Source organism: Myodes glareolus, chromosome 15 (assembly GCF_982192425.1).
Source record: "Myodes glareolus chromosome 15, mMyoGla1.1, whole genome shotgun sequence".
NCBI lineage: Eukaryota > Metazoa > Chordata > Mammalia > Rodentia > Cricetidae > Myodes > Myodes glareolus.
In genome coordinates, this window is record NC_142040.1 from 48,008,292 (window position 1) to 48,035,887 (window position 27,596).

General features: G+C 41.5%; 1 protein-coding gene and 1 non-coding gene across 2 annotated transcripts; both read left to right on the forward strand.

The window, feature by feature from the left end:
- Positions 1 to 3,697: 3,697 nt before the first annotated feature.
- Rpl37 (ribosomal protein L37) lies at positions 3,698 to 9,618 on the forward strand. The gene is made up of 4 exons (XM_087896906.1): positions 3,698 to 3,858; positions 4,428 to 4,563; positions 4,737 to 4,821; positions 6,289 to 9,618. The coding sequence occupies exons 1-4, from the start codon at positions 3,856 to 3,858 to the stop codon at positions 6,356 to 6,358; spliced, it is 294 nt and encodes a 97-aa protein (XP_087753032.1). The 5' UTR covers positions 3,698 to 3,855; the 3' UTR covers positions 6,359 to 9,618.
- On the forward strand, positions 6,131 to 6,210 carry LOC125397726 (small nucleolar RNA SNORD72). The gene has a single exon (XR_007231143.1). It is a non-coding gene; the product is annotated as a small nucleolar RNA SNORD72 (small nucleolar RNA).
- Positions 9,619 to 27,596: the final 17,978 nt, after the last annotated feature.

Sequence of the window (27,596 nt, forward strand, 5' to 3'; positions counted from 1 at the left end):
TGGAATCTATATTTTTATTTTCTTATGCCTGGACTCTTCAAGCATATGTATATGAACATATACACACATATAGTAAATATTTTTATAAGACAATCAAGAGATACTACAAATTTTAATACTGGCTACTTCTGAGGATGAGATTATAAATGGGTTTATATTTTGTACTTTAAACACTATATATTTTAGGGCTGGAGAGATGACCCAACAGTTAAAAGCACTTACTGCTCTTACAAAGGAACTGGGTTTGATTCCCAGGACCCACATGGTGGTTCACAATCAACCATACCTCCAGTTCCAGGAAATCCAATGCCTTCTTCTGAACCCTGCTGGCACCAGGCATGGATATGATATATATACATACATGGAGGCAAAACACTCATACACAGAATATAATTTTTTTAATTTAAATTAATTTTTTGGGACAGGGTCTCTCTAATGTAGCCCTGGCTGTCCAGGAACTCATTGTGTACACCAGGATGGCTTCAAACTCACAGAGATACAACTGCCTCTGCCTCCCAAATTACTTATGTCATCAGACATAGAGAAGTCAAGCTGGTGCCCAACTAGAACTTCACTCCTATTAACTAGTATTTATAGTACTGGAAGTACTGTGCACACCACCGGAGGAGAAAGGCAATTATCACCCAGCTCCATAGCCTGTGACCTTCAACCGTGACCTGCCGGAAAGATACACTGGTGCAGCAGTGGCACAATTGTTATAGGAATAATCAACTTTCAGACTGAACTTAAGGCCCACTCCATGAGATGGGACCAATATCTGACAATACCTGGGTGACCAAGAACCTGAAACTAGACAGGTCACGGGCGGGGGCGGGGGAATCTACTACTATTATTCTGCCAAAGGAGCATAGCAATAAAATGGCTCCTGATGATATACTGATATAGCCACAGATCAGTGTCTTGCTCAAGCCACATCAGAGAAGCTTCCTGTTGCTGCAGACGGGAACTAACAGAGACAGTTGGGCAATATTCAGACTGAGAGGCTTTGGAGTACACCATCCTTAATGGGCTATCCTCATCAAACCACTTCTATCACAGTTCAGGGGTCTATCTGGAAGAGGAATAGGAAGATTGTATGTACTAGAAGGGTTAGATGACTCAAGGAAAGTGTCTTCCAGACGCAACAGGACCAATGCACATGGGAACTCACAGAGGCTGTGACACAAGTCCTGCACTTGCTAACTGCTGACAAAGGGAAGATCAGTTCTCACCAATGAGTGACACTGGGTACATCAACACTCCAGGGCAGGCACCATGCCCAGGAGGTGACAATTTTTGACTAATTGTTCTTTTGTCTGTTTGAATTTCATTTGAGTTTTTTTTAGTGGGGGTGGGGATTATATTTCTTTTTTGTTTGTTTTTTTTAAATAAAGGGAGAAAAAGAATATAAGGTTGGATGGGTAGGGAGTTGAGAATATGGGAGGAACTGGGGGAGGGAAAAAGCATGATCAAATATTACATGAAAATATTTTTCAATAAGAAATATATTTCACCAAGAAGAAGGAGGAGGAGGGGAGGAAAAAGAAAATAAAAACTGATCTACCACCAATTGTTGGTAGCCAAAACCTGATTTTTTTTTTTAATCAGGATCTTAAATTCAGGGTTAACATGGTCTCAATAGGTGATGAAAGCAAAATGGTAGAGGGTGAGCACCTAGGCTGAAGGTCTCAGTCTAAAGCTGGGTATGGTGACTCACTCCTTTAATCCCACGGCTCCTAAAGCAGAAGCACACAGGTCTCTGAGCTGTCGGCCAGCATGGTCTACATAGCGAGTTCCAGGCCAGCCGATGCTACAGAGAACCTGTCTCAACAACACAGAGCGGCTGTTTCAGACACTGGCCTAACTGCACGTGTCTGCACTACCTGTCAGCACCTGGGAGGTTGGGGCAGGAGGATCACTTGACCTCAGGGGTTTGACACCAGCCTGAGCAGCATAGACCCTACCTTAAAAATGAAAAAAAAAAAAACAATAAAAATTAATGTTGAGCTGCTGTTGACATACCTAAACCTAGCTATTGAACACACACCTGGAAAGTCTAAGGGACTTCCTAGGCCTCTGGAGCATAAATTTCAGGTCTCCAGCACACCATAAAGAAGTACCTCACATTATGGAGAAGAAAAACATATCTCACTGTCTTGATGTCTTCGAGTCTAGGCGTGTCTTGGGGAAAGGCACTGACATCTCTCTCGGAGCTGGGCTCCTTGGTGGTTCATATGCATTCACTCTTTCTTCACGAATCCTATTTATCACAGCCTCTGATGTAGATGATCCCATTCAAAATGGCTATTTTAGTACTCATAACACATGAGTATTTTAAGGTTATGAGACAAACGAGCTTGCAGATAGCATTAAGGCTTCAGATTAGCTCACCTTGAGATGGAGAAATTATCTGGGTGGGGGTGGATGTAATCCTTACAAGGGGCCTTAAAAGCAGAAGGAAGGGGAATACAGTAACACAATGTGAGCTGGGTTATTATTCCAGCAAGATGGAAGACAACAATTAGAGTCAGGGGGAGCCTCTAGAGGAGTGGTTCCCATTTACTAAATCTAACTTGCTTCATGCCACTAATTTGTAGCAACTTGTCATAAAATCTCCTGAGACTTATTTACAGTTCAGGTCAACTACTTAAACAGTTGCTTTCCTTCTCTTGGGTTCACCATATCTCATCCGTCCTCCACTTTCAGACTACTTCAGAGTTTTTCATTTCTACTCCCTGCCCCTAGAAGAAACTAGTACTTAAGTACTATTTGCTAACACGCAAAATAAACAAACAAACAAATAAAAAGTCCTTCTGATTCCTTAGTGTTCACCTTGTTCTGCTGTCAATTAACTAAGATATTGCATGTGACAGACCAGTAATTCTCACATTTGTTTTAGAAAGTACGTGGATGAAAAAAGTACGTAGATGATAGAGCCGAGATTATCCCCACTGTTCACAAATGTTTGTATATATTCTTCAAGTTTTGTACTGGAAGAGGTTGAAGACCACAGACGTATTACTGTTTCTCAAGCAAGTCTGGAGTTACTAATTCCTTTTTCTTTCTTTCTTTCTTTCTTTCTTTTTTTTTTTTTTTTGTTACTAATTTCAAAACGATCAAGAGAACATTTTTGCACTACAAACTCCCAAGCCTGAAGGATCAGATTTCCTGATGGCAGAGCGCTGGAAACTGTTATTTAAGAAGTTCTACGTGCGATTCCTTGTATGGGATCAGACAATTTGCCTCTAAACTACTTTTGCACGAAAACGAGTTAGAGACTAAGATCCTACCCTTGCGGGGTGGCTGAGGTGGGTGGGATCGAGGTGTTAGCGAGCGTCCCAGGGAAGACGAACCTGGGAAGCTGGCTTTCCAGCCTCGGGATCCTAGTCCCAGCAGCACACACAGCCAGCGGCACTGTCACGCAGAGAGTCCCACCGCCCTCGAGTCCCACGACCGGAATCCACGCCGTGGGCGCAGAGCGGACTGCAAACGCTGAAGTTTCCTGGTAAAGCTGCAAAAGGACAAGGACTGCAGACGCTGCAGCGGCCAGGGACAGCTGCTGAAGAACTGCAAACAGTGCTTTGGTCAGGGACGGCTGTGGACACCACCTCTCTAGGGGCGGGGAGCCTCTGGAGCTCGAGAAGGCGGAGTCGGGCGAGCTGGCCACGCCCCCTACAGTCGCGGGCTCTCGATTGGCTCTCCGACTCTCCCGGTCCCAACCATACCACTGCGCCGGAGCCTTAAGAGTGCTGCACCTCGGCCGACGGAAGTAGTTCGTCGGGCGGAAGCTTATCCACAGGAAGTAGCGGAAGTGCTTTCTCTTCCGGTCTCTTTGGCCTCGGCGGCAGAAGCAAGATGGTGAGTGTGGTGTTTGGGCTCTGTTAATCTCGTTCCATCCTTCTTCCCCGGGCTGCCCTGTGTGCTGCCGGTGCGTGGGTGACAAGATTCCTAGTAAGGGAAACTGTTGGGCCAGGACAGGGCGCGCGCGGTGGCCCGCAGGAGCCAGGGGAAAGGCCGCTCCGTGGCCGGCCGAGCCTTCAGTCCCAGCGCCGCCGTGGGTCTCCGAGGTTTGGGGGATCGTGCGCGTTGTTGCTCCCGGGGAGATGCTCAGGACGGGTTTAGGAACGTTCGGCTCAGAACACCGAGAAGCCGGAGGTGTTTCTTTGGAGCTGGGATTAGGCGCGGACACCTTTGGTCTAAAACCTTAACGCTTAAAATCAAGGAGATTGCAAAGCATTGACGCCCGTGCAGATCGTGTGAGTTACCGGCAGCGGTTTTTTTTTTTGAAAAGTTTCCGTGAGAAGAATTTAATGTTTTGCCCCATGTACTTGGTACATCGCGTCAGTAGGCATTTTCCGTGAAAATGCCAGAGTACGTCGAGAAGTAGTCGGACTTCAAAATTGCTTATAAATGCTTTTACCGTGCAGACGAAAGGAACGTCATCCTTCGGAAAGCGTCGCAACAAGACGCACACGTTGTGCCGCCGCTGTGGCTCTAAGGCCTACCACCTTCAGAAGTCTACCTGTGGCAAATGCGGCTACCCTGCCAAGCGCAAGAGAAAGTGTAAGTTCCTTAATCTTCTGGCCGGTTTTGCCTTGAGCTGAGGTGGGCTAGAGAACCCCTTGCTGGGTGGTGTTGGTTGGTACAGAGAGAACGTTGGTGGCTGGTAAAGCACTGTAATGACACTTGAGACCGTTGGGTGCTTAGAAAAACCCTTTGGAATCCTGTTTTATTAGACAACTGGAGTGCCAAGGCGAAGAGACGAAACACTACCGGGACCGGGCGGATGAGGCACCTAAAAATTGTCTACCGAAGATTCAGGTACAGTTTTTGTTCCGATACCATTGGCTCTGGAGGGTGGGATATGAATCCTGTAACTTTCCGCTGGTGAATAGTGGGAATAATACCGTGGCCTGTTTTGGTTTGGGTTTTCCCCTTTAGAGTGTATCTGTGAACCACCCGAATTTGTCAAGACTTGTTCTATAAATGGGTCCGAAAGACTACTTACTTGCTTGGTTAACTCTTTTTGGTATTTTTTTTTTATAAATATTTTTTATGTACGTTGGTGTTTTGCCATGAGTGTTGGGTCTCCTGGAAGTAGAATTACAGACAATTGTGAGCTGCCATGTGGTGGCTGGGAATTGAACCCGGGTCCTCTGGAAGAGCAGTCAGTGCTCTTAACCACTGAGCCATCTCCCCAGCCCCCTCTTTTTGGTATTTCGAGACAGGGTTTTGCTGTAGTTTTGGAGGCTGTCCTGGAACTAGCTCTTGTAGACCAGGCTGGCCTCGAACTCAGCCATCCGCCTGCCTCTGCTACCTAAACAAACCTCTTCTGAGTGCTAGTCCTCCTCATTTGTAAACCTAGATAGGGGTTTTGTTGTTTTTTGGTTTGTTTGTTTTTAGCCCTAGAACCGGGACCTTAATTTCCTTAAGAATACAGGATTCCCCTGCCCCATCTTAGACTTTGCTTCAGAATCTGTATAGAAACCTGCCCTGCTCACCTGGCTGCTCGTCCAAGGCAGTCTATTGTGGGGATTGCCCATAGGGAAAGTGAGGTTTGAGTGGTGGGGGCTTCTGGCTACAGTCTGCTGTAAGACCTGACTTGAGGATCACAAGGCAACAAGCAAGAGGATGTAGACAATTCCTGTGTTTGTATTTATACTGCATGGAGTTGTAACTTTGTGTGTAATGGTTTGCTGGTGTTTTGTGATTCGAGGCTATCTTCAGCCTGTTTAACCTTCCTGTGCTTCAGGTGGCTCATCTTAATGAAATGAGGTTCTTAGAAGCTACTCAGCCGGGCGGTGGTGGGTGCACGCCTTTAATACCAGCGCTCGGGAGGCAGAGGCAGGTGAATCTCTAAATTCGAGGCCAACCTGGTCTTAACGAGCTAGTTCCAGGACAGGCTCCAAAGCCACAGAGAAACCCTGTCTTGAAAAAAAAAGTCTTGGTTGAGCAGCTTCAAAGATGCTGTTTATCTGGTCATTCTTTTCCATCTATCTCTAAGGGAAGATTAGAGCCTGTCCTTTAGACCATAAGGACCTTGGTTCTTTTGAAAATTGGAGAAATGAGCCTTTCTGTTTGAATGAGTTCATTGTAATCTGATGTGGGTATCTTAAGTGGAATGAATGATGGCTTATCAGTGATGTTCTAAAAATAAATGTCTGAACTTATGAATGCTATATTGATTTCAGCATTTAACTGAGATAAGCTTATTACGGTTTAATCAAATTGAAAGTGATGTTGATATTGCTACAAACTTTTCTTTTTTCCTTTTTTAACGTTGCGCAGACATGGATTCCGTGAAGGGACAACCCCTAAACCCAAGAGGGCAGCTGTTGCAGCATCCAGTTCATCTTGAGGATTTCAATCTGTCATAAAATAAATGTTCTGGTTTCAAAATGATGTGTGGTGTGCTAAGGTATTTTAATGTCAGTTCAGTGTTTGATTTTATGATTACTTTGAGTTTTAGTAGTATGTGAAGAACTGGGCTTTCATACATAAGGTTAGTTCCTATGAGGCTGAAGTAGGGGCTGGATGAGTTCTCACTTGGGAAAGAGAATCTGAACCTGGGGACCCATCCTGTTTGCCTGGCATGGGCATAAGAAGTGGTGGGCCGGGTGAGGAGGCTTGCTAGGGAAAAGTTAACTGGAATGGTTATGTAAAATACCACAGCTGTGCAGCCTAAATTGTTAATCCCTACCATGCCTAGGGTATCTTAATGTGCTTGCAGTCTGAACGGGACTGAAATTACTGCGCAAGGCCCTCATGGATGGGGGCCATTTGTCCTAACCCTGCTTTTGAGCTCTTGATTCCTGGAGTTTCAGGTTTTAGCATTTACTTAGACCAAGCAAGACAGTGTTTGCCTTTATTCCCAGCTCTTGGAGACAAGTGCTGTTTACTTGTATGTAAGTTGTTAATCTAGGTGTTGGTCAGACTTTTTCCTAGTACATGAGACTGTACTCAAAGGTGCCAAATTCAAGGGCATGAAATTGCTTTTGACAATATATGGTTCATCGTGGTTGAACTCAACCTGTAAGCTTGTTAAAATTATGGTGTACTGTATGATTGCTAATGGTTAAAATACATAAATTCTAACAAAGGATCATCAGACATTGAGGCAGGTGGGCGCTAAACTGGGTATCTGGGCTTGAGTGAGTCAAGAAATGAAAGGGATAGCACAGAGTCCCAAGGAGGTGCTAGAATAAAAGCCGTTATGAAGGTAAGTTCGTCTCTGAACTAATGGCCCCTGGGAAAATTTGTTTCCTTGGTCGTGGTTCTTGTGTGCAATAGGTTTGGGGAAAGCTGTAGGCAGTGATGAGGCTGCTCAATTGAGGATCAAGTGCACCTGGATTCAGTTTCACCACTAAGGTTTTGGGTTTGGGTTTTTGGTTTTTTTTTTTTAACTTACTATGTACACTGTGATCTGAGAATAGGGAATCTGAATCAAATTACAGATTGTTGTGAGCCACCATATGATTGCTGGGAATTGAACTCAGGACTGCTGGAAGAGCAGCTAGTGCTCTTCAACTCTGAGCCATTTATCCAGCCTCTGGTTTGGTGTTTTTAAAGACAGTTTGTGTCCCTGGCTGTCCTGGAACTCAGTAGAACAGACTGACTTCATCCTCGGATCTGCTTGTACCACCACCTGGTCTGGTTTTTATGTTTGGTGTGTCTAACTTCGAAGGTGAGTCTTGAATTGTCTGCACAATGTGAGGATCTTTCATGGCTTATGGGGTACGTTGTAGCCTGTGATTGCACAGCTGGGTCTAAACTGAGCAGAGATGCGTGACTAGAGAGCTTGGCAATTTGTTTAGCATTTTTTTCTGCTTTTTGTTTTTTGTTAAATATAAGGTCTCCAAGTTATAAGTGGCTTGGGACTCAATTTGTAGATTTAATGTTGAATGTGGCACTGTAACTTTAGCTAACCATACTACCGTCAAGTGCTGGGGTAATAGACATGTGTGCCAGAATGCCCAGTTTTATGATCTCTTGATTTTTGTGAAGCAGGGTCTCGATTTACCCAAGGCTACCCTGTGACCAAACAGATTTGACTATCTTTCTAGTGCTGGTATTAAAGGCATGAACCACTATGTGCTCAACTATTGTTATAAACAAGCTGAAATCACACTTCATTACTGCCTCTGTCTTGATCAAAAGTTGATGGCCAGCTACTTCTGTGTAGCCAGCAACCTTGAGCTCCACTTAGCACTGTATGTATCTTGTCTTACTGGACTGTCCCCTCAAATTGAACCAAAAATATTAGGTTGATTTTTGTCAAGACAGCCACATCCTTACCTAGAGGGAATGCTATGGCTCCCTGCTAAAGTAGTTTTGTGGAAGACACATAACAGTTTCTCTGAAGTTTTTACTAGATAATAAAATAGGAGAGCTTGAGAGATGACTTGGCGGTTAAGAGCACTGGCTGCTCTTCCAGAGGTCCTGAGTTGAATTCCCAGCACCCACATGGCAGCTTACAACTGCCTGTAACTCCAGCTCAAAGGCATCTGACTCTCACATCAATGAACATACATCAATGAAAATACAATAAATTTTAAAAAAGACAATAAGGGGCTGGAGAGATGGCTCAGTGGTTAAGAGCATTGCCTGCTCTTCCAAAGGTCCTGAGTTCAATTCCTGGCAACCACATGGTGGTTCACAACCATCTGTAATGAGGTCTGATGCCCTCTTCTGACCTGCAGACACGGAATATTGTATACATAATAAATATTTTTAAAAAAATAATAGAAGGATAAAGATATTTTTCACAGGCTTTCTGAGTGTAGTGAATTAAGTACTGGCTGGGTGGTGGTGGCACATGCCTTCAGTTCCAGCATGGGGGAGGTAGAGGCAGACAGATGGATTTCTGCAAGTTCCTGGACAGCCAGGGCTACACAGTGAAAGCATACACAGGAAATAACTAAAAATCCCAGTGAGGCAGGCAAGGTGAGTAATTAATGTAGTTTACCCATAACAACACAATTGTTCGTTTACCCCATTCTCAATGAAGAAAGATTCTTCCCTCAGCCTGTTTGTGTTTTATGTGCCATAAGGCACCTCCCCAAGTGATGTTTTAGGGAGTTCTGTGCTTACCTACCATCTGTACATAGCTAAGCAATCAGATCTATTACGGAAAAGGTCTTACACTCTAAAGAGATGGTTATATGTGACAAACCTGTCAAAGTAAAAACCACCCACACCCTACCTCTTGGTAACCAACCCTTCTCTATACTGTATTACTCTATTGTTCTCCACAGGGCCTTCACTAAACCAGAAACTGCCCATTTTAGCTAAACTGGCTGACAGGAGAGCTTTGATGCCCTTGCCTGCCTGGTTTTATGAGACAGGGTCTTCCTTACGTTGTCCTGGCTACCCTAGAGCTTCTATGCAAACCTGGATATCCTTAACTCACAGCAATCCTCCTATCTCTGTTCCTAGTGCTGGGACTAAAGTTGTAAGCTATCATTTCCAGCTGATTCTCTTGTTTTTAATGTATGTACTAGTCATTAAACTCTGTCCTTTTATCTGCACAGTGAACGGTCTGAGTTGTCTCTGCAAGACTCTCATATGTGATCCGTACTGTTGCTTTGCTTGAATAAAGTTACCTTTCTACTTTTTTAACCTGTGAGCCTTTATTTCAGTTCCTTGAATATGAAACTAAGAACTAGGGCTACCTTTCAAAAAGTTTGTTACTAAAAACAAGGGGAGGTACTGGGTCTAGGAGGTCTGGTTTTCTCAAGTTAGAACAGTTACCAGAGGAAGCTGAGGAACTAGCTTGGTAGCAAATAATATTTCAGTCACAGAAATAGTTATAATTGGCCATCTGGGGATGAGAAAGGCATAATCAGAGCAGCAGCCCACAGAGGAGAAGCAGATCCCCAAGGGAGAGAGGAAACAGGAAGCCTTCAAAGCCCTGTCCTATTAGACATGGCTCTTGAGATCGCCCTGTGAGACAACAGCATGGCATAGTGATTTAGAATCTCAAGAGTCTCGAGATGGTGTACTGTAACACACTTTGTAAATGCAAACTACAGCATGAGAAAAAAGGATTTGTATAAGGTTTATGCTTTTTCCTCTGCTAATAAAGATGCTGTTAGCAGTGAATATTGAAATGCATTTCTATAATTGAAACTGATAACCAAATTTGCCTGTTGGATGGAATCCATATTTATTCAGACAGGATGTAGAACCAAAATGCTAACTAATTGTACTCTTAAAAACACAGATGAAAAACACCATCCACACTTCCAAATGCAAGAAAAGCTGGGCATGGTGGTACATGCCTCTGATCCTAGTATTTATGAGTGGGAGGCAGGGGATTTTGAGTTCAAAGCCAGTCTGGGCTACTCTATTTCAAAGAAAAAGACTACAAGCCACTTCAAAATAATTATGGTCACAACAAACCTGCCCTTTCTTGATCTTCTTGGATAAAAATAGAAAACAACCTTCAAATTCTAAATATTTCTGAATGCAACACTCAAGAGCATGCAATGTCCGTATGGTTCTTTGAAGGAAGACTAGGCCCTGGCATACCAACCAAGACTTTGAGCTTCGACTGTAAATGTGACGAATGGATTCACATTAGAGTACACCAGGGCTATGTCTGACTTGACTGAAATGTCTTAGAAGTATACACACTGTCTAGTAGCAGCTAATGCGAGGGCCAGGAAGATGGTCAAGCAAGGAAAAGAGATAGCTAAGGTACCCTGCCCAACAGAATCTAATAGCTCATAGGCAGAGTTCAGTCCTAGCAACCCAAGTGAATAAAAAGCCAGGTTCAGAGTCAGGCAGTGGTGGCACATGCTTTTAATCCCAGCACCCGGGGACAAAGGCAGGCCAGGCCAGCCCAGTCTACAGAGCGGGTTCCGGAATGGCCAGGGAAATCCTGTCTAGGGGAGGTGGGGGAGTATGCCAGAATCAGTAGCACTCCTACAGGGAGACCGAAAACTGAGGCAGGGGAATCGATAGGAAGCTCTAGGGCTACTACTTAGGCTAAAGTATCCAGTGTAGAAGAAATGGGGGAAAGCTTTGCTTCAAGGGCGAGGATGGTAGCAGACCCACACAAACGTGTGGCATGTAGACAACTGCACATACACAGAAATGATCATAAATACTAAGATGTAATGAGTTACAAATGCAAACCAAGTATGTAGATTCTCATCACATTTAAAATGTGAACTAATTCTACTGTGTTAATCTAATATAGCCAACTTGTGTCACCACATAATTGGCATTAAAAATTAAAACATCTTGGAAAGCTGGGTGGTGGTGATGCATGTCTTTAATCCCAGCACATAGGAGGAAGAAGCAGGAAGATAGATCTATGTAAGTTCAAGGCCAGCCTTGAACAGAGGCTGTGCCAGGACAGGCTCCAAAAGTTACACAGAGAAACCCTCTCTTGAAAAGCAAACAAAAAAAGAACTGGATTAAAAAATTAAGACATCTTAGATTTTCTTTCTACTTAGAAAGGTATAATATACTTTCCACCATCCACATATCTCACTTTTGCTAGCTGGATTTCAGTGCTCTGGTGTCTTGTGGCTACCTAAGAAGCAACGTAAACCTCCCTTTGAGTGTGAATGGCCATTTGATAACACCTCTTCAACAAGAATAACAACCATTGCAGTAGACTTGGCACACATGCCTGAATCCTAGCCCATAGTCAGGACTGAGAAGATCTGTTTAGAAAAACAAGCAGGGCGGTGGGGGTGCACGCCTTTAATCCCATTACTCAGGAGGCAGAGGCAGGCGGATCTCTGTGAGATCTACAACCAGGACAGGCTCCAAAACCACACAGAAACCCTGTCTCGAAAACACCAAAAGGAAAAGAAAAACAACAAAGAATAATGTATTAAGCACATAAGCTCAAGTTCATAAAGTTAAGATACAAAAGTTACTAACTTGCGGATCAACTCATTTAAGCCCAGGGGTGTTTTTACTTTAATTTTGTAGAATGGCAGAGAACTTTGACATACCTCATAAGCTCTTTGTTATGAAGTGGTGCTTTGAGAATGACATGATATGGTGTGCATACGGTGTTTGGTAAACTGTCTGGCTTACTGTAAGAGTCTGCAAATAGGAGCAATTATTATTCAGTGTCTGGAAAGTGAGTATCATCTTAATAATGGCAGGAAGAGAGAATGCTGAAAGATCATTTGATGAGTTCACTAGTCACTCTAGGCTCTCTGCCATCCATGAGTGTCCAATCTTTTGCCATTGTCACATGACATCATCAATAAATGTGTTGTGCTCTTTTCATAGCTGTCCTGGAATAAATATGGCCCGTGGGCCAGAAGCTGAACATGTCTGCATGACAGACCATAGCACTGTGGGCTCACAAGTTTGTTTTGATCACTACAATGAGAGTGACTTAGCACTCCAGAGAAGTTTCTGCTAACCAAGTTTGACAAATAAATGTATATTCAATGAATAAGATTCTATCACATATATATTGAGGGTGATCTACAAGCTGGGCACTGATGTGAGATTGGGGATCTGTTAATGGACCAAGGGATAAAGGAAGTAAGAGAAGTGGTTATGGGTAAGTCCAAGCATGTATAGAAACAAAATTATAGTTACATAAAACTAGTTAAAACTAACTGGACATTGCTGGTACATGTCTTTAATCCCAGCACTTAGGAAGCAGAGGCAGAGGCAGGCGGATCTCTGTGAGTTTGAGGCCAGCCTAGTCTACAAAGCAAATTCCAGGACAGCCAAGGCTATTACACAGAGAAACCCTAAAATTTACTAATTAAAAGAAACAACAGCTAGGTATTGTAGCAAATTCCATTAATCCCCACAACTGGGAAAAGAGGTAAGAGGACCAAGAAGATTAAGGCCAGTTTTAGCTGCCTACCAAGTTTGAGGCCAACCTGGGCTACATGAAACTCTGATTTAAACAGGAAAAAAAAAAAGCCAGGAAGCAAAAAGAATATATATAAAATATATATACAAAAGCTTTATGTTTCTAATATATTCCATATGTTGTAATATACAATGTTGTTAATATATGATACATGTTATATATCAATGTATTTTATGTAATAATGCATAAATAATATATAGTAGTAATTAATATGTATTATATTTATACATTAATTTTTTTGAGACAGGGTTTTTGTAGCCCTGGCTGTCCTGAAACTCACTATATTACCAGACTGGCCTTAAACTCACAGAAATCCTCCTGCCTCTGCTTCTTGAGTGGTAATATTAAAGGTGTGTGACACCATGCCTTTCTTAGTTACTTTTCTGTTCTTCTATTGCTGTAAAGAAATACCATGACCAAGGCAACTTACCGAAGAAAGAGTTTATTGGGTCTGACAGAGGGAAAGACAATGGCCATCGTGACCAGGAGCACGGCAGCAGGCAGACAGGCAGGTATGGAGCTGGAGCAGCAGCTGAAAACATACATCCTGAGCCGCAAGCCGGAGGCAAAAAGGAGAGCTAACTGGGAATGGCCTGGGCCTTTGAAACCTTAGGTCCACCCCCAGTGACACACCTCCTCTAAGAAGAGCGTGCCTTCTTGGAGGAAACACAGCAGGCTAAGGTAGTGCTTCTCTCCCCTCCTAGAGCTGTGACCGCTTCATACAGTTCTTCATGCAGTGACGACCTCCAACCATAAAGTTATTTCATTGCTACTTCATAACTGTAATTTTGCTACTGCTATGACTTGTAAATATCAGTATTTTCTGATGGCGTTAGGTGACCCATGTGAAAGGGTTGTTTGGCCTCCAAAGGGGTCATCAACCCACTACTTGAGAACCACTGCTCTAAGATTATGCTAAAAGCCATTCTGAAAGAGGCAAGACTGTAACAAAATTTGGGTGGGTAATTACAGTATTCTATATTCATAGTAGTTTCAGTTAAGACAACTGAATATGATTTTCTTTTTTTTAAAAAAAAAGATTTATTTATTATGTATACAACATTCTGTCTTCATGTATGCCCACATGCCAGAAGAGGGCACCAGATCTCATTACAGATGGTTGTGAGTCACCATGTGGTCGCTGGGAATTGAACTCAGGACCGTCTAGAAGAGCAGCCAGTGTCCTTAACCACTCAGCCATCTCTCCAGCCCCTGAATATGATTTTCTAAACTCATTGAATCCTACATCTACAACAGGGGAATTTCACTGCATGTGAGTTTTACTTCAATAAACTCATCAAGAAAACAAGCCACACGTTTTCACTCCCCGAAACAACTTTGAGCCATCATCACTGATGTGCTAGATCGCATGTGGGCTGGAGGTCCACAGGCAGGAAATACTTCAGGATGTACACTTGCTCCTGATTGGACCTGATGGAAAACGCAATGAGCTATGAGCGTTCCTTCTTAAGCCCTTGCAATACTTGGTCTGGGGCCACTTCCCAGCATCTGGCCCCGGCCAGAGTCCATCCACCTGGCCAGTATTTAATTACAGCTTGCTTCAAGTTTGACTTCAAACTGTGGTAGTGGGCTTATTCTCGAGCGGCGGGAATAACAATGTCTGCTTGCCGCCTTCAGTCACCTCCACTCCGTTACCATGGACTCTAACCCTCTGGAACCTTAAGTCCCAGATGAGCTCCTTTTCTATAAATCGCTTTCATCGTGGTGTTTTGTCACAGCGATGGGAAAGTCACTAATACGGGAGAATATGAAAAGTTAAGTGAGCAATTCCGCCCCCTGCTCACATAGGTTCCATTCCATTCACACTGATGTAACAAAGTAGTTTAATCTGTGTGGTGTTTGGTCTTCCAGACTTGATGGGATTTAGGGCCACCTAAGAGACACACCCAGAGGTGTGTGCTGGTCAAGGTGCTTCTGAGAAAAGTCTGAGTGGGTGAAATCACAGAGTGGGTAGTGCATTTGTACAGGTGGGCTAGTTATATGAGGGTCAAGGGTAAAATCAGTGTGTACCTGCCACTTCCCTTCTCCCTAAGCAAAGTGTATATGTCACTACTGTGGTGTCATCTGCTGAGATGAGACTCCAGGTTCTTTGATCGTACAACATAGAATCAATACCAGCCACTCTCCAGGGATCTCCAGGCCTTTGGTGGCAGATTAGAACTGTTGAGGCATCCAACTTCAAAGACTACGCAGCTTCTCAGTTTTCCAACTCTTGGAAATGCAGATAACCACTAATGGATTACCCAGTCCCTATCATATAGGCCAGCCCAACATATAACCTCTTACAATATATTTATAATTATAAATATTATATTATATATAATTTATAATATATAATTATAATTTTATAATATATTTGTAATACATTCTATAGTTCTGATCCTCTCAAGAACACCACCTATTACAGACTATGCATTTTACAGATAGGAGAAATGTATCATTACATGGAAGAGTGTAGGCGGAGGCTGTTTGTTCATTTTCCGGCCACCCTGACCCAAAATAATCACACAAGCATCTTACTAACTCTTACATCTTAAATTAATCCATTCTTATTATTTTGTATTTTACCACGAGGCGTGTGATTTACCAGTAAGGTTTTGGCTGGTGGGCGTGTTTCTCCTTAGGTGGCTACATGACGTCTCTTTGACTCCACCTACTTTTCTCCTCTATCCTGGAATTCCCACCTTGCTCTATTCTGCCCTGCCATAGGCCAAAGCAGCTTTATTCATTAACCAATGTTAATAAAACATATTCACAGCATACAGAAGGGAATCCCACATCAGAAGAATCTGGAAAAGTTAGGTCCAGGAAACCTGATGACGCTAAGAATTAACTACTCTAAATAATGGTACCTTCTTGTCCTCATATAACAGAAAGAAAAAGTAACTCCCTGGGGTCTTGTGGTCTAATCACTTTATGAAGGTTCTATATCAGTATCATTGGAAGTTAGATTTCCACATGTGAATACTGAATTAAAGGAATTTTTCCAACGGAAAAATAAAATCAATGTTCTATTTTGTTGTTGTTATTATTGTTATTATTAACAAAATGTCTGAGTTATTGATGAAATAAAAACTATGCATGTTGGTTTGAATAAGAAATAAACTCACGTATTTGAATACCTGGTCCCCAGCTGCTGGCACTATTTGGGAAGGTTTCAGAATCTTTAGGTGGTGGGACATAGCTAGAAGTTCATCACTCATGGAGGATTTGAAGATGTATAGCCTCACCTCCTTCTTTGTATCTCTCTGTGTTTCTCCTTGTTTGTCTGTCTTTGTGTCTGTGTCTTTCTCTCTCTTTGTATGTATGTGTGTTCTGTCTCTCTCTCTCTCTCTCTTTGCTTCCTGTGTGAATGAAATGTGATCACCCAGCTTACAGCTCCTGCCACCATTCTATCCCTTCCTCATCCTGCTTCCTGTTCTCTCTCTGTCTCTCTGTTGGAGAGCAACATCAACAAAAATACCTCTTGCCAGGGTAAGGGCATGGGGATTTAGAAATATAGTAAAGAATATGAAGACATGAATGAAAATAATAAAACGGAGAAACATAGAATAGTATCAGGAGGGAATTCCAGTGAGTACTGAAAATTCACCTGCGTTTAATTTCCAACTGCTTAAGATACACCTGACCCCAAAAGGTAGGAGTAAGACAGAACACAGCTTTAACAGGACACAAAGAATTGGACAGATCAATTGAAGATCGAGGGTTACGTTCATAGTTAAATATTCTGTTACAAGAACAAAACAAATCCCACTCACACCCTAGACCAAACGTTCTGTAGGCAAACCACAAACCACTCCCTGGGTGGAATCCAAAGTTATCTCCATAAAGGGAACTAGAACTTAGTTAGAGCCTCAGTTTTTTGGGTTGTTTTTTTTTTTTGAGGCTGGGACAGATCTGCTTTTGAATTCCTGGAGTACAAGGTCTGGCAATTAGCCACACCTATTGACAATAACCTCAACAACAACTGGGTGGGGCCTTTGTTTGAGGAAGAAGCACCACAACCTTGAAGGAACTAGAGGCAAGTTCAAACTCCTGACCTTTGATCAATGTGGAAACAGACTCATATTTTCGGTCCTCTGCATCTCTGTCTGTCTGTCTGTCTGTCTGTCTGTCTGTGTCTCTCTGTATCTCTCTCTCCCTGTCCGTCTGTTTCTCTCTATATCTCTTCTCTGTCAGTCTCTCTCTTTATCTCTCTCTCTCTCTCTTTCTGTGTCTCTCCCTGTCCCGCGCTACTGTCTCGCCAGCAAGAACTACGCGGGACACTTAGGATCCTTCTGCAGAAAAGCTTTAATGCGTCTTGAGAGAGAGAGCATAAGCTTACAAAGCAGAGACCCAGAATGAGGGGAACCCATCCCTTATATAGGAAACAGTCCTCGCTTCGGACGTGTCACTCTTGGATTGGTCCGCTGCCCATCAACCCAGATGACGCCTCGGGAGTAGGCAGGGATGCAGCAGTGGAAAGTTACTAAGCACATGCGCATTATAGTCCCACTGTCTCTGCCTCCCCAATGCTGGGATTAAAGGCGTGTGCTACAACACCTTGAACTCACAGAGAACCATGTGTCTCTGCGTCCCCAGTGCTAGGATTAAAGGTGTGTGCTACCACACCTTGAGCTCAGAGATCTGTCTGTCTCTGCCTCCCAGGCATTGGGATTAAAGGTGTGTGCTACCACACCTTGAAGTCACAGAAATCTGTCTGTCTCTGCCTCCCAGGCATTGGGATTAAAGGTGTGTGCTACCACACCTTGAAGTCACAGAAATCTGTCTGTCTCTGCCTCCCAGGCATTGGGATTAAAGGTGTGTGCTACCACACCTTGAAGTCACAGAGGTCAATCTCTATCTCTGTCCCTTGAAGTCGCAGAGGTCAACTACCTCTGCCCCTTAAAGTACTGGAGCATGTGGTTGCGGCCCTCCACATCTCCCTATCAATCTATCTCTCTCTGTATCTCTATCTGTTTCTCTCTCTCTCTCTCTCTCTCTCTCTCTCTCTCTCTCTCTCTCTCTTTCTGTGTGTGTGTGTGTGTGTGTCTATGAAACGTGGTCAGCATGTTTAAGGTCCCTTCCTGCCACCATTCTTTCCCTCCTGTTGCTGTGCCCTCCCTGTAATGCTCTGGTACTGTAATCCAAAGCAAACCCTTCTTCAAGTTGCATTTTTCTAGGTATTTTATTACAACAGGAAAGAAACTAAGACAAAAGTTAGTACCTAGAGTGGAATGTTATGATGGACCTGACTGTGTTATTTGAGGGGAGGATAGTAGAAACATTTGAAATTTTGAACTGGAAAAGCCACTGAGTGCTCAGAGATTAATGGGCTGTTTTGTGAGTGTTATGATTTAAGTAAAAATGCTACAGGTCCCCAAAGTGTTGGCTGCAGCGGGCAGTGGGCCACGAGGGGCAACAAGTCCCAAGCAGGAAGCTGCAGCCCCAGTGAGCAAGGGACAGAGACAGACAGGCACACTATGCAGAGTGAGGTTGGATATTTATTTAGTTGGTATGGAGGGGAGAAGGGAAGACGAGCAGAGGGGGGTAAGGGGAGAAGGGAGAGACAGAGGCTGCCTCTGAAAAAGAGAGAGAGAGAGAGAAAGGAAAAGAATCAGACTTCAAGCAGGAAAGAAGATCTGCCTGCCTCAGTGGATGGGGGGAGTGGGCGGGCTTGTCTCTTAAAGGGACAGGGCAGATCATTACAGTGGGATCTTGGAAGATAAGAATATTGAGAACAATATTAACAATGGAAACCAGGCTTGTGAGGTTTCAAAGGAAAGCAAAACCTCTTTCTGGGGTATTTGGTCACTGTTACTAAAGAATCAGCTGTGATCAAAGACCAGTGCCACTAAAGTAAAACTTTCAGTACTTTACCTGGACAATGGATGTCGGTCAGCTAGGGCTGAAAAAAATCACGACTTTCTCTGTGTAATTGTCCAAGGTATCCCGGAATTTACTCTGTAGACTAGCTGATCTTGAACTCACAGAGATCCGCCTGCCTCTGCCTCCCAAGGGCTGGGATTAAAGGTGTGCACTCTACCAGATAAGTTTTTGAAAGAAACTGACCATTAAACCATTGAAGAATGTAGAGACCATGGACTTTTCAAATGGGATTGTGTTTCATATTATCACATTAACAACAGCTTCTGGATACAAACAAGAGAGGCAAGGTTATGGTTTAAAGAGAGGTATCTGCACATCCAGTTGACAAGGGGTGAGTGGTCCGGTTAGATTTTGCTGTTAACATGATACAACCTAGAGGCACAGAGAAACTGGGACCCTTAACTGAGGAAGTATTTACCCATATCAAGTTGGCCTACGGGTATGTATGTGGGGGATTCTCTCAATTCGTAATTGATGCTAGAGTCCCAGTCACTGGGGGCAGTGCCATCTCTGGGTAGGTAGTTCTCAGTGGTACCAAAAAAAATCAAGATAAGTATAAACCACAGAATATAATTAAATATAAGCTAAAGAGTATAATTTTTTACTTCATGTTATCTGCTTCAGCTCCTGCTTGATTTCCTGCCCTGACTTCTCTCAATGATGGATTATGACCTCTGGAAGACCAGTATGTTCTCTTAACTACTTATCCACTGAACCACTTCTCCAGCCCTGAGTTTCTAGTTCTTAAGGATGGACATTCATTAGTGATTTCCTTGCAAACTTTGGAAAGAGGAAGCAGAGTAACTATAAGAGGAAAATGTGACAAAGGCAGGTAACCAAGGTCAAGATCAACAGGATGAATCCTGACGACAGGATGTGGCTTTGATTGTGCGACAAGAGCAGAAAGACGATTAGTCCGTTTTTGTTCCTCAAAGTCCACCTGCAATCTAGCTAAGAGAAAAGCACCGGATGAATTTTTAGTGGGATATTCTACAATGTGCTAGGGTGCCCCAACACTGCCAAGGACGCAGAACTTGGAAATGTCAACTGAGAAAAGACCAAGGAGGCACAGGAGTTTGGGCTGCTGTTTCAGTGATAGAAGGACAGACAGACGTTTGATGTCTGCACTTGGTTCCTGGCTCACAGCTTCTAACACCTTTGTAGAAAGAGGCACTAGAAAAATCTTTTGTCAACATTTGGATTTGAGCCCTGCTCCTGACAGAGCACCCGTCGCCTTTGCAATCGTCCATGTATAGAATAGGAACATCTTTTGTTTTAACAAAAGGATTCTGCAATACCTTAAGATAGGGCATGTTCACTGAAAGATCCAACCCTGTGGTTAGAAAATTGACACTCTCAGTTCTATCTCCCCACCTCCATGAGGGGCAAAGAGATGAAGTTGAATTCATTCCTCCTGCTTATGTAATGTAGACTCTACAAAGACACAAAAGTGTAGTTTTTGTTTTTGTTTTGAAAGGCCCCCCGGAGTGGGGAGACTCTCACTCAAGTCTCAGGATAACAGGACTCCCCAGGATCCCAGGAGAGACCATCTTTGCTGCAATCACATGAGGTTTATTGACAGGAACCAGTGCGCTGAAGCCGAGACTCATATCCCACACAGGGGTAGGGGAGTTTGACCCCAAGTAGCTGGGAAAGGGGTATTTAAGGGAAAAAACCATAACCCAAAGAGGGTAGGGAGGGCATCATTGGAAAATTCCAGAAATACCGGTGATAATCACTAGGGGGTAACTCCCCATTTCTCAAGATTATTTTTAAGATTATAATCTAACTTTATGGTCAGCCAGTTCCTGGAACAGAGTCACTGAACTGGCTAACCTAGATTTTTGACTCTACTCTTCCTGCTAGGGGTCTGGATTTATCTGGGTCTTTCAGTTTTTGTTTTTGTTTTTTTTTCCTCTTTTAGGGTTCTGCCACCCAGCTCCCAAACAAATACATGGAGACTTATTCTTACTTATGAATGGCCAGCCTTAGCTTGGCTTATTTCTAACTAGCTTTTCTTCCCACCTGTTCCTCTCTCCTGTCTAGCTATTAGTCATTCAGTGCTTTATTAGACCAATCAGGTGTTTTAGACAGGCAAAATAGCACAGCTTTACAGAGTTAAACAAATGCAACATAAAAGGATGCAACATATCATTTCATCATTAAACAAATATTCCATAGAATAAACAAGTGTACACATCTTAAACTAATATTCCACAACACAAAAGTACATGGTTTGGATTACTGAACATTTACAAGTTCCTGGGTGCTTATTGCTGGGAGTGGACTTGGGTACCTCTTTCTAAATTCTCTGCCTAATCTGCCTCTTGCTGTGGAATAATCCCTTTGTGCACGCTGTGAAGATTTGTTGCTGTGATTGGCTTAGTAAACAAGTTAACTAGCCAAGAACTGAAAAGAATTTAAGGTAATGTAGGAAAGTCAAACTGAGAATGATGGGATGAGGAAGGGTGGAGTCAGAGGAGTCACCAGTCGATGCAGCTGGATTTACAAAATGGGATAGAAGTAAAAGCCATGAGTCTCGGGTCAGCACATAGATAGGCTAATAGAAATGGGTTAAGTTGTAAGAGCTAGTTAGTAATAAGCTTGAGCTATTGACCAGGAATTTTAATAATATTAAGCTTCTGAGTGATTCTTTAAGAAAGGCTCCCCGGGGGCTGGAGAGATGGCTCGGTGGTTAAGAACAATGGCTGCTCTTCCAGAGGTCCTGAGGTCAATTCCCAGCAACCACATGGTGGCTCACAACCATCTGTAATGAGATCTGGCGCCCTTCTCTGGCATGTGGGCATACATGGAGGCAGAATGTTGTATACATAATAAATAAATAAATCTTAAAAAAAGAAAGAAAGGAAGAAATAAAGAAAGAAAGAAAGAAAGCAAGAAAGAAAGGCTCCCCAGACAGGAAAACTCCACCTACAACCTCTTGCATCTGAGTGCATCTGAGATTCAAAAGTGAATCTTTTTTTTTTAAAAAAAAATATTTTTCATGGTTTATTTAACTTTATTTTATGTACATTAGTGTGAAGGTGTCAGATGTCCTGGAACTGGATTTTCAGACAGTTGTGAGCTGCCATGTGGGTGCTGGGAATTGAACCCAGGTCCTCTGGAAGAGCAGTCAGTGCTCTTAACCGCTGAGCCATCTCTCCAGCACCTCAAAAGTGAACCTTTTGTGTCATCGTCTGTAATTAACTAAGTAAACTGTGTAAACAAACTGTTTTATTCGGTTGTGTAAGCTGTTGTAGAAACCAAAAAAAAAAAAGAAAAGAAAAACATTCTGAGAAAATAATCCATAGTATCTAAAATGTATTTAACTTTGCAGGATAAAAGATCCAATTTTGTGAAACATGCAACTTAAAAGAAAAACAAATAAAAGAAAAAAGCTACTTATAGTTTAAAAGACTTTATAAAGATACAAAACAAAATATAATATTTGAAATTATGTAACATGGATCCAGATTGATTACAAAACCATGATTGTTTTTAAAGAGTATGTATCAGTAAATTAAGGTAATTAAATATGGAACTCTAATATAAAGATGTAAAATATTTTTCTGATATTGAAAATTTAATGATAATATGATTTTTTGAGTCCTTTGATTCTAGACCTATATCCTTTAGTATATAAAATAAAAAATAAAAGGAATATTTGAGATTTTCTTTAAGCTAATATTCTGAGGATGCATCGTAGAAACATGACTTTTAAACACTGATTACTGGAATATTATTTATTATATTCTACTTCTGTAAATTTTATGTTTTTACAAATTAATGTACTTGAGACATAAGTAAATAGCACATTGAAAATGGGAAGAAACAAAATACTAATGAGAAAATATATAATAACCAAGCAAGGGAAAAGAAAATTCTTATTTTCATTTATGTAAATTAAGTTTTGCTATTTGTAAGTTGAAAATAAATAAAAGGTTACTCGTGATCTTTTTGTAGTCTGAAATAGTAATGCTCAATGTGACACTTTATTCTTTAATAATTGTTAAATATTAAAACAAATTGTCAAACTAAAAAAAAGAAAACAGAATTAGAGGAAAGGGTTGTAGGCTGTGATGTACAGAAGTACAAAGTACATAGTTGACAACAGATAAGGAAGGTGGTCCTATGGGATTGAGCTCTTAATTTATGGGGTCTGACACTATTTTCAAGAAGAAATTGTGAAAAGTTGAATAACTTGTAAGGTTGGTTTCTGTGTCGTCTTCCTACTTGGTGGAAAGAGAGCTCTCTGCAGTCTTTAGGGCACGAATTCTATTCCTGTGGTCTTTACCATTATGACCTAATTGATCCTCAAATTATGGTCAGAGTAGTGGTAGAATTTTAGCATATACATTTTGGAGATACATGCATTTAGTCAGTTATACATAATATATAGTGTAATATCCTGCATATTATCTGATAACAGAGAAAGAATGCAGTGTTAATGACTTTTTCTCATGATTGAGACAAAATAGCAAGAAAAGTGACTTCAGGAAGGATTTACTTTGTATCCTGGGTTGAATGTATAGTCCATCATGTCTTGAACACATGGTAACGGAAGCAACAGGTAGCTGATTACATTGTGTCCACAATAAGAAAGCAGAGAGGGGTAGATGTTGATGCTCAGCTCTCTTTCTTCTCTGATAGACTAAGTAAATGCTTTTAAAACTGAACCATCTCTACACACATCCTGCTTTTCTTTCTTTCTTTTTCTCTCTCTCTCTCTCTCTCTCTTTCTTTCTTTCTTTCTTTCTTTCTTTCTTTCTTTCTTTCTTTCTTTTTACCAAATTTGAGTTATTAGGTGTGAATAGCTAGTGCCTTTATCCACTGAGCCATTTCTGTGGTCCTCTTTTCCTATCTTACTATCAGCAACTGCCTCAGCAACCACAAATACAAATCGACACTGAGATAAGGTAGAATCTAGGACTTAAGAAAAAAACAAGAAGAGACACAATTTCTTAGAAGCACCAATGGTCTAGAGAGAAAGCAGATGTTAGTCTCTGAGCTCCTCCACTATGCTCCAGCAGTGCTGGGTCACCCTGGAGTGTTTACATCAGGACCAAACTCATTTGAATTAATAAATGCCATAGTACTAAAGCAGGCTTACAATTTATAGTATCCTTTCTTAAACTCAGATAGATTCAAGCTACTTCTGTGTGATTACTGATTGCTTATACTCCAATATGCTTTGCTGAGATGGGCTGGAGTTCAGTAATTGGGTATCAGTCACAGCCTAGTCTTTGTCTCTGTGCTAGAAGACTGTTGAGCTATGTAGCATAATCCCATAGCATGAATAATAAAGACCCAGAGACAGATATTGGGGTTCAACCCGAAGATCAGAAAAAGTAAAGCAGCCAGCCACGAGAGAGTTCTTACCTCTATGAAATCTTCAAACTGAAAAGGAGAATGAGTTCCTGTGTCATCTCACCTCATACTCCTCTGTAGTGCTAGGATTAAACGTGTGCACCACTACCACCCGGTTTCCATGGCCAACTAGTGTGACTACTGGGCTTAAAGATGTGTGCCACCACTGCCTGGCCTGTATGGCTAACTAGTGTGGCTGATTAGCATTCTGACCTTTCAGGCAACATTTGTTTATTAAAATACAATTGAAATGCCCCTACATTTTCCTTTTTTGTCTAAAATAAAAAGAAGCCTATAACTAATATAAGAAAAATATGCAATAAGTATAATAACTATATATAATATATACAGACAATACATACATCAACAATGTCTAGACCATTTACATTTGACAAATTCTGAGAAAATACTCCATATCTATCCTATCTTGGTGAGTCCAAAATCTTGTACATATTTTACTTTCTATTATAATGTACTTTCTACATCAGGTAAACAAGGAAAACTATTACTATCTAGTCTTCCACTCTTTCAGAGACCCAAGAAGGAGATAATATTAACTGAGTAAGCAGAAAGTGCAAGCAAGTGACTTCCAAAAAATGTAAGAAATGACAGAAACAGCTGGCTGTCATAAGAAATGACAGAAGACACACAAAGTTCTTCTGCAATGCCGGGGCATCCATCCTCAACCTACAGACTTAGCATATATGATAGATTTTTCTGTGAAGCATGAATTCTGAAGGTCTGTCCCTCCTTGTCTTGACAATGATTGGCAGTCATTTCTTTTGTGTCCTGCTTGTCCAATTAGGGCAACATACTGTCAGCAGTCAAGGCAATGGCATTTTCTTGTACAGTGGTTTACTTTTGCCACAAGAAAGTAAACTCCATGTGGAGTTTCTTTGATGCCCAATATTTTCTCTGAAGTAGATTGATGCTATCAGGAGCAGACATGTCTCATTGTCATAAAAAAAAGAACCTATATTATTAAAACATCTTAAAAGCCATATTCTGTAATCTCTAATGTGTTTAAAGATGACATGTCTATCTAAAATATAACTTTATTTGACTTTGACAAATCTAATGTGACTTAAAGCTCAATTGTCATAGGTGATTAATTACTAACCTGCATTTCCTTATTTTCCTAAACAACTGGTAATAATAATTTTCAAGGACTAGAAATTTGCATTACATTGTTAAATGAGTTGTATAGGTACACTACCTTGAACAAGAGTAGAAATGTATGTACAATATGTTCTAACAAAATTAATCTCAATATCCAAAATTTGTATACAATATACGAAAGTCCAATTTAATGTAAAACATTTAAAACTAGTAGTTTCTTTTTTTATTTTATTTTATTTTATTGATATTTATTGAGCTCTACATTTTTCTTTGCTTCCCTCCCTGCCTTTCCCCTCCTCGCTTCAATCCTTCCCCAAGGTCCCCATGCTCCCAATTTACTCAGGAGATCTTGTCTTTTTATACTTCCCATGTAGATTAGATCTATGTAAGTCTCTCTTAGTGTTCTTGTTGTCTAAGTTCTCTTTCTTTCCTTCTTCTTCAGTTATGTTCCAAACATTAAAAGCTGCTGCACGGAATAAAGCCAGGATGTGACCATCATATAGAGATTGCCTTTCTACAGTAACATAATTTCCTTCTCTAAGAATTTGATCTTGGGAGATTTCTATACTCCTCTGTTCAGTCGTTGGTCTCTTCTCTGAATCAGCTACTCCATTATAATTGTGACCCAGGCTTAGTGCAGCTTTAACTACCTGTATCTAGTCATTGGGGTAATTCTATTACAAACTGATCACGAGTCTAACATTTGCCTCACAAAAGGTGAATGCATGCCATATGAGACTATTGCTTCCTTGCATCTCCTTAAACCTAACATTGGCACAGAAGTCCATTCAGCTCTTACTCTATCATATGGCAATTCCTGTATGGTTAGTGGATATATTAAGGTTAGTTGTTTGAAAACCTTAGGCTGTTTCTCTCTATTCTTATAATGCAGCGGTGAAATGGGTTCTCCACTAAATTTTTCTGTCTGGATTTGAATAACTCCGTGATCTGTTTTATTAGATTTTTCCTAAGGCCTGAATCTTAGCACTCAGGTTAACCAACTTTTTTGTTGATACAACAAAAATGATAATGCTGATAATGTTTACAATTGACACTGCATAAATCTCATCTAGATTAGATGTCCTCTCATTTAATCATCCCGTTTTCATACTGTCTAGGGAATTATCATACAGAGACACAGAGACCTTCAATGTAGTGGTGTTTCCCATTTTTTTAATGTGGGAAAAACCTCTCTCCTTTAACTAATTTCTCCCTTTAGGAATTCCGAATTGTCTTACCAAATCTGCCGTCGATATTGAAGATATGAGGCTGATTGCTGCTGTGTAGAACAGTAAAAGCCTAACTATATTTCAAGTTTATACCTAGTTTGGCAATAGCCTGAGAAGGGGGTTCAGGGAGAGCCACCAGGAGATAAAAAAGAAAAACCTAGCCTGTAGGGCAGTGACTCCAGTCGATTGTACCTCTGGCTATGCCGGTGACTATAAACCCACAGGCAATCGGCTTTTTTGTGAATTCATACCCCAAATATTAGATGTCAAATGTAGCATGAATAATTAAAACCCAGAGACAGATATTGGGGTTCAACATGAAGATCAGACTGCTGGGATCAAAGGTGTCTGCTACCACTGCCTGGCCTGTATGACTGACTAGTGTGGCTGTTTTGCATTCTGGTCTTCTCAGGCAGCTTTATTTATTAAAAAACCAAACGAAATATCCCCACATATTCCATCATGGCTAGGTAGGTAGAATATAAAGAATTCTCTCAGTAGAATATGATACTCTTCACCTTCCTTAACAGTAGGAACCATGACTTTTAATTTCATTAAAAAATGTCAGTTTTCATAGTGCCCGGAACTAAAAAGCAGATGAAGAAAGTGAAGGTTTGGAGATGGATCAGTGCAAGAATGAAGGAAAATAAGGTAGAAGAAAGTGTATTAACATTAAAAAAATAAAAACCCAAACAAACAGGAAGGAGAGAGAAGCAGCAAAGTGCTGTAGAGTTTATTCTTTATTATTTCAGACACTCAATTTGATTGGAGTTTTAACTCAAAATAAGAAAAACAAAACAAGTCCCCCCTGCCCAAACTAACAACAACACAATCCCTCCAAACAAAACCTTCAAAACCCTGAGCACGGCAAGCTACTTAAGCCCCAGCTGTGGTCAACAGATAAGACAACCTCTAAGTTCCTGCCCAACAGTTTGACTTGCTATTTCAGGCTTTCCACACAACCAGAAAATGTAGGCTTTATTGAAGACATTAAAAAAAAAAATAGGGGCTGGAGAGATGGCTCAGGGATTAAGAGCACTGGCTGCTCTTCCAGAGGTCCTGGGTTCAATTTCCAGCAACCACATGGTGGCTCTCAACTGTCAGTTAACTCCAGTTTCAGGGGATATGAA

What these genes read in the sequence shown, in the direction of transcription:
- Rpl37 (XM_087896906.1), top strand. An exon ending in TGCCAAGCGCAAGAGAAAGT is followed by an intron (nt 4,564 to 4,736) that starts GTAAGTTCCTTA and finishes CTGTTTTATTAG; the next exon opens with ACAACTGGAGTGCCAAGGCG. An exon ending in ATTGTCTACCGAAGATTCAG is followed by an intron (nt 4,822 to 6,288) that starts GTACAGTTTTTG and finishes AACGTTGCGCAG; the next exon opens with ACATGGATTCCGTGAAGGGA.